The 7,687-nt window shown below is 43.2% G+C and overlaps 1 protein-coding gene across 1 annotated transcript in view; it reads right to left on the bottom strand.

Moving 5' to 3' along the window:
• DMGDH (dimethylglycine dehydrogenase) overlaps window positions 1-7,687 on the bottom strand; it is a gene marked incomplete at its 5' end in the record, with an annotated part of 60,221 nt that extends 52,534 nt beyond the window's left edge. The window contains 2 exons of the mRNA XM_029941221.1: window positions 6,602-6,776; window positions 7,677-7,687. Of these exons, the coding sequence (XP_029797081.1) occupies window positions 6,602-6,776; window positions 7,677-7,687 (186 nt within the window). The remainder of the gene's footprint in view (window positions 1-6,601; window positions 6,777-7,676) is intronic.

Raw genomic sequence — 7,687 nt, forward strand, 5'->3', positions numbered from 1 at the left:
GCTGGGATCCACTCTTGAAGCCAAGACCACACTATATGTTAACTAACTTGAAAATTAAAAAAAATTTTAAATAAAACGCCAAAATTAATTAATTTATTAAATCTGGGGTCAAATATATCTGTGCTTTTTATTGTAAGACTTTTTTTTCTTACAGAGAGAGGGCATTCGAGTTGGGGCAGGGAGGAGAGAGAATTTTAAGCCAAACACAGGGTCTGACATGGGGCTTGATTGCACAACCTTGGGATCATGACGTGAGCTGAAACCAAGAGTTGGACGCTTAACCAACTGAGCTGCCCAGGTGTCCTAATGTAAGATATTTGAATGTAATATCATTCATGGTGTTTATTGTTAATTTATGTGCCAATCCTGTGACATGGAATGTAAGAAAGGTACAATGTGTTTGTGTTCTGGGCTTCAGCAGGGATGTATTAAACAGGAATTTTGAAGGAGAAAACACTGTTCTTACCCTTCAAGATGTCATAGCCTGATTGAAGTCATGAAAGTTTCAGGAACAAAACAATGAAATCAAAAGCACATGATTAAGTGCTGGAGCATTTAGAGAAAGACCTAAGAACTAAGAGAAGAGAAGATGCTAGAAGAGTCACAAGTCTATAAGGAGGATAGGAAGGGGCCTTTTATTTGAGGAAAGAAAATGATTACTGTTGGAAGAGAAAATGAAGGAGGGAGGAGGAAACAGAGACATGAATAATCATTAGGAACTAAAACTCTTTGAACAAAATAAGAATTATGAATCCTGGTTGATTCAATAAATATGGAAATAAACAGGGAGAAGAAAAGTCTCTTCCTTATAACAGGCTAACAGTGAATGAAGATGAAAGGAAAGATGGCTTCAAAAATCATCAATTGTCACTAAAGCTAATGACGCTCTATTTAATAATCTTTACTGCTCTTTCATGAGCCTCTACAACCTCAAAAAGCCCAGTGACTGACCTCAAGCCATCTCATAACCCAGGGGCTCCGTGAACTCACATACAATAAAAAAATGTTTAAATAGGGGCGCCTGGGTGGCTCAGTGGGTTAAGCATCCAACTTCAGCTCAGGTTATGATCTCCCGGTTCATGAGTTTGAGCCCCACGTTGGGCTCTGTGCTGACAGCTCAGAGCCTGGAGCCTGCTTCAGATTCCGTGTCTCCCTCTCTCTCTGTCCCTCCCCTGCTCACACTCTGTCTCTCTCTCTCTCTCTCTCTCAAAAGTAAATAAACATTTGAAAAAAATTTTTAAGTTTAAGCATACTCATTAAAATATATATATTTCTTTGTTCTCACATGATATATAAATATGTGTTGCTATATTAAGAGATCATAAAACATACAAAGACAACTTGAAATGAACTAAATATTTTAAATAATTTTTATTTACTATGTAGAAAAGCTTTCAAATTTTAAATATTCACTTATTTAAGAAAGATTTTGAGTTTTTAAAATTTATTATATGGAAAACGCTTTTGAATAGCCAACTTACTTATTAATATGTTAGCAAATCTATGTGACTAATATGCTTTGTTACTAAAATATATACATATATATAAACTTTGATAAAACAGCAACTTGAAGCCTTATCCTAAGTTTGTTTTCCTTTGAGTCTGGTTTGAATGGCTATGACGGCTGAAGAAGCCACCTGTCAACGACACAAAGGTCTACGTGGGAAAAGGCTCTCTCGTCTCTACTCTGTGCCTCTGGACACCACTTCCTCCACCTCAATCGCCACTCACACAAAGGTTTCTTTGGAAACTTGACTATTAACATTTCATGTTCTCTTGTCTATTAGTCGTTGTTATAAGCAAATTGGAAGGTATTGCTTTTTTTTTTCTTTTTTTGAGAAAGAGAGAGAGCACACAAGCAGGGGAGAGACGCAGAAGGAGAGAGAAGCTCAAGCAGGCTCCATGCTCAGCACAGAGCCAGGCACGGGGTTCAGTCTCTGACCCTGGGATCATGACCTGAGTGGAAACCAAGATTCGGAAATGTAACTGACTGAGTCACCCAGGTACCCCACGTTTTTATATTTTAAATAAATGAGTAGGAATCCCACTTAAACTCACCATTTGGGAAAATTTTAGATACATTAAAAAATGTACCTCTTGTATATATGTGAGTTTTTCTAGATGATACATATCATTTTAACCAGAAAATCTATTAATGGAACCAACATTTCCAAACATCCCTTTTCAAAATGCACTCTTCCCAACAGGACTATTTTGTAAAAATGCAGTCATTTCTCACTTATACCATCATCTTTACTCTGAAAGGATAGATTGCATTTATTTTTTATATGTATCTGCTATGTAGTATTTTTATATGTATCTAACAACTGGTAGCCATTTGAATCACTACAAAGGTCACCACCTTTAAAACACCTGCCTTTTTGTAAAAGAAAAACTTTGTTTCACTAACCCTTTTTTTTAAAATGTTTTATTTATTTTTGATACAGAGAGAGACAGAGCATGAGAGGGGGAGGCACAGAGAGAGAAGGAGACACAGAACTGGAAACAGGCTCCAGGTTCTGAGCTAGCTGTCAGCACAGAGCCTGACGAGGGGCTCGAACCCACGAACGTGAGATCTGACCTGAGCCAAAGTCGGAGGCTTAACTGACTGAGCCACCCAGGTGCCCCTCACTAACCCTTTTAATTACTGTAGGAGATAAACACTAAACCTCCATGTAGTACAACACCTTCAAGTTCAGTCCCTCTCCCTTTCATCGCAAATTCTATTATTTAAAGCCCTGTCTCTGTAAAATGCATCACAACGATTGTGTCCTATAGCATGTGATCTGCAGTACGCATGGCGGACTGAAGACGAAAGTGAGTAGGAGGCCGCCTCCATCCTGGTGTGTCAAGCTTTCTTTTAGTCAGCCTTGAAATCATACCCAGTATGTCACCGGCATCAAAGGTAAAGGCTATTTATAAAGAGTAGTAAAGCCTAATGTCTTTCTTAAGTAGATAAAAATAAACAGAAAGTTCCAATATTGTCTTCCCACACCCCAAAAGGATCGTCCTTCATCGTTAGATCTTCAGTCCTCAGTTCTCCAAAACAGTCATGCTGGCACATCCCCAGGGGCTGCCTCTCCTGGGGGCCCCATGCTCCAACACTGCCTCTCGCTCCATCTTCTCCCCTTTCCACCCATCCTACATGAAATGCTCTAAATTGGTAGTCGTGTCACCTGCTGACAAAACAGTGTTGTGAAAATATGGCAAAACTCCAGGATTTTTATATTTGTGACTCCATTTTTATTTTATTATTATTTTTAATGTTTATTTTTGAGAGAGAGACAGAGACAGAGCATGAAAGGGGGAGGAGCAGAGAGAGGGGGAAACACAGAATCCAAAGCAGGCTCTAGGCTCTGAGCTGTCAGCATAGAGCCCTATGTGGGATTCAAACTCATAAACTGTGAGATCCTGACCTGAGCTGAAGTCGGACGCTTAACCGACTGAGCCATCCAGGTGCCCCTATTTTATTTTATTTTTAAGTGTTTATTTATCTTGAGAGAGAAAGAGAGAGAACACGAGCACAAGACAGGGAGGGGCAGAGAGAGAGGGAGAGAGAGCATCCCAAGCAGGCTCTGCACTGTCAGCACAGAGCCCAGCTCGGGGCTCAATCCCATCAACGGTGAGACCATGACCTACAATGAAATCAAGAGTGCGGCACTTAACCCACTGAGCCATACAGGTGCCCTAGCGTGACTTCATTTTTTTTTTTTTTTTTTGATACAGAGAGAGACAGAGCATGAGAGGGGGAGGGGCAGAGAGAGAAGGAGACACAGAACTGGAAGCAGGCTCCTGGCTCTGAGCTAGCTGTCAGCACAGAGCCCGATGTGGGGCTCGAACCCACGAACCTGAGATCTGACCTGAGCCGAAGCCGGAGGCTTAACTGACTGAGCCACCCAGGCGCCCCGCGTGACTTCATTTTTAATATTCATTTTGTAAGCTGTGCCTTCCTCACTAAGTACTTGATTCCTGCACTTTGCAGAAATAAACCTGAAGCACATGTTAAACTTGAGTGAGACTGCCTTGATTTTTGTAGTCTGCCCCTTTAGCTGGCTCCCCAAACTTCTACATTCTCATATCTGCTCGTAATATTTCTGTGTTAAAAATTCCTAATATGTGACATTTCTTCATGTTGTTCCTCAGAGGGAGGCCTCCCTGACTTGCAAAAAGTTCTAGGACCCACTTCCTTGGGAAACCCTCTTTCCTTTTTCTTTATTCCCAGGGAGCCAAATAACCTGTCTTCTGATGCCAGAGACCATCTTGAGCTCACACTCCATGAATCCCATTTTGTAAACCATAGCATAGTACCTTGTGCACAAAGCAGGAGAATGCCTTTTCCATTCACTATGGAATCTCTCTGGTTAAGGAAGAATTATTTGGCACAGTTAACATTGAACCAGAAGCTATCATCTTAAAAACTTTGCCCTTAAAAACTTAAGAGTATGTTGCATTTTTGTTTTTTCATTCAAAGAAAGTCTGAGAGGTAATAATGCAGGAAATCCAGTAATCTATTCTTTAAAAAAATTTTTTTAACGTTTTTTATTTATTTTTGAGAGACAGAGAGATACAGTATGAGCAGGGGAGGGTCAGACAGAGAGAGAGAGATAGAATCTGAAGCAGGCTCCAGGCTTTGAGCGCACAGAGCCAGACGCAGGGCTCGAACCCACAAACCGTGAGATCATGACCTGAGCTGAGGTCAGATGTTCACCCGACTGAGCCACCCAGGTGCCCCCCTCCCAGTAATCTATTCTTAAATGTAGGTCACATCAAAACAATCCAATCTAAATGAGCAAATAAGTCATTAAAACATTAAAGTGTATGCCCTGTTTAATAAGCTAGAAGTATTAAAATGGTATATGCCTCCCTCTCAGGCTATCTCCACCAGCCTAAATTTCCCTCTGCCTACATGCTCTTACCTGGACAGCCTCACCAGTGCCTCGTTCACTTCTCTCCGGTCTCTGGTGAGATGTCATCTGCTCCAAGTAGCCTCCTGCCTTCTGCACCCCCCATTCTTCACCCCTCTACCCCACTTTACCCTTCTTCAAGGCACTGATTACTCTCAGGCATTGCTTGTGTGCTTTGTTTACTGTGTCAGAATGTGGCTCCATGAGGGCAGGGACTTAGCTCTGTCCCCACCTCTCAGACCAGGGCTGGCCTGACACAATACAGGCTCTCGGTGAGTATTTGTTGAAAGGCTGAGTGAGTGTCCACGAAGGAGAAGTGCCGTGACAACTATGGGAGAAACGCTTCTTTTTGCGTGATAACAGGAAGCCTGCATAGAAAGTCCAGTTCAGGGAGGGGAGAAGGGCCGGGGGTGTTGGTGCCTTCCCAGACCCCTCTCTCCAGGAAGGAGGAAGCCAGCTGAGGGACAAACGGTGAAACAAGAGACCGTAGGCCTGTAAAGGCTCTGAAATTACCCTCAGGGAAGAACAGGTGCCTGGACCTCCCTCTCAGACCCAGAAATGAGGGGACTGGAGAGAAAGGAGACAGGGAAGAGGAGGTGGGCTTGGCGTGACTTTTCTAGAAGCCTCCATCCAACCAGTGAGTGTGGTCTGGCTCTGAGACCACCGGGACCCAACAGCCAGGTGGGCTTAAGTCTGGACTGCACTGTCCCCTGACCTCAACAGGACACAGGCAGCCCTTTCAGTGCTTGAAACGCCCCCAAACCTTAAGTGGGTTCTAGGTTCAAAAGTCCCTTTTTTTAGTATATGTGCTGCCGAAGTGAGCACAAGGTTTGAACGTTCCTGAAAAGCAGGGTTCCCTCCTGACCCAGCAGAGGAAAACTAATGACAAAAAGGATGATGAGCAGTGGCTAACACTGCCCAACTCTTTCTCCAAAAGAAATCTGTACTCACAGTCACAAAACCTTCCTCTCTTTTCTGTAGCTGACTTCAGAAATAATTGGTATGGCATATGGATAGGAGAGCAGTGTCAATCACCTCATTTACCTGGGCAGCTTTCCATTTCAGCCCAATTATTGTGTAGCACTGGAACTATTATTTGTATTATTAAATATGGCCAACCGAATAGGCTACGTGTGTACTGACTACAACACCAAAGCAACATCACATGTTCTCACCCCTCACAGCTCTCAGCCTCATGAAGCCAATTCTCATGGTGCAGAATGAAAATCATAAATAAAAATTAAAGGACCATGAAACCCAGGTGAGGGGAATGTAGGTAAAGGTCTCTGGCTATACTTGCAATCATCCAGCTATCTCCTTCCACACAAAAACTAACATTTGTTAAACATTTACCGTGTGTTTAATACCTTTACACATATTAACTCAATCTTCACCACAACCCTGTTAGCTAGGGACTGTGAATATTTCCTTTCTGCACATCAGGAAATGGAAACTGAGGTAACTGGCCAAAAGTCATATGGGTAGAAAGTGGCAGAGCCAAGATTGAATCCAGAGCTATATGTTCAAGATGAAAATATTGTAAATTTTGATCATTAAACTGCGATTGCACTTTACAACACTATTGCAGGGCGACTCGCTCGAAAGAGCTCAAAGTGGGGAGCAGTAACGGGAAGAAAGTTGACTGCACTAGTGCACACAGCTCAGTGCATGTGATGGTTTGGAGGGGCTTTTCTTACTGCGTGCCAGGTAGATCCAGCCGTCAGCTCTGATTTTTCCAGGAGGACCACGTCTTTCATCCCTGCTTTGGCCAGGTGATAAGCCAGACTCACACCAACGCAGCCACCTCCAATTATCACAGTTTCTGCTCTGTCTTTCCATCTTGTCTCTGCAGATGAGGGGGGAGTTTCCTCTCTGGAAGACAATTTTTGTAAATGGTAGTTTCACTAGGCTATGGTGGCTATAGTTTTTCTGGCTAATGTGCGTTTTCTCCTTGTGTCTCTAGTACCATAACAGTGCCTGTGAGGGTTGCAGAGTGTTGATTTAATCATCGGGGCATCGAAACCCTGATTGAAGCAAGGGGGTTAAGGGAGGGAAGAGGAGGCATTTGAACCCCATACCATGTAATTCTGGTCCATTGTAGATAACTAATGTAGCTAAAGAATTGAACATGACTTCTATTTTTTTCCCCCAAAAGAGTTAAAGAATAATTGTTTTCAGTCTACTTGAAGAACACACTTATAATCGTTCTATTCCAATGAAAAACCGTAATTATGAAGTTTAGCTCCTATAAATCTTGGATCATCTCCTCCATCCAATGCTTTCCAGGCTGAGGAGAGCCAGATGGAGTAAAATGTTCTTCTTCGTTGAACTTCCTTACCACATACAGCCTTCGCTAATTTTATAGTTACTGCTCAGTGGTTTAATATGTTTATTCGGTGACTTTCTTCCTAGCTGGATCGTGGGCTTCTCCACGACACGTTGTAAAAAGTAAGGTGTAAGTAAGGCAGAGAGGAACATATGCACACCTGTGTTTGCTTACACATAGAAATCTCTGGAAAAATACAGAAAAGACTGGTAACAGCTGACTGGGAAAGAGAAGGGGGCAGGAGTGCCTTTCCCCCGGGACCCCTCTGATGCTGTTTCACTTTGTACACGAGCACGTGTAAAAGAAAACACGCAAATCTAGAAGAAATCCGAATGCCCATTTCCCAGAGGCTGACGCGCCCCTGACCCGGCAGACGGCCTCAGGCCTGGCCCCCACCCCGGCAGCAGCCGGTCCGCGGCCTCCGCGCGGGCCGGGCCCCCACTCACCCTTGGCGGCC

Source organism: Suricata suricatta, chromosome 6 (assembly GCF_006229205.1).
Source record: "Suricata suricatta isolate VVHF042 chromosome 6, meerkat_22Aug2017_6uvM2_HiC, whole genome shotgun sequence".
NCBI lineage: Eukaryota > Metazoa > Chordata > Mammalia > Carnivora > Herpestidae > Suricata > Suricata suricatta.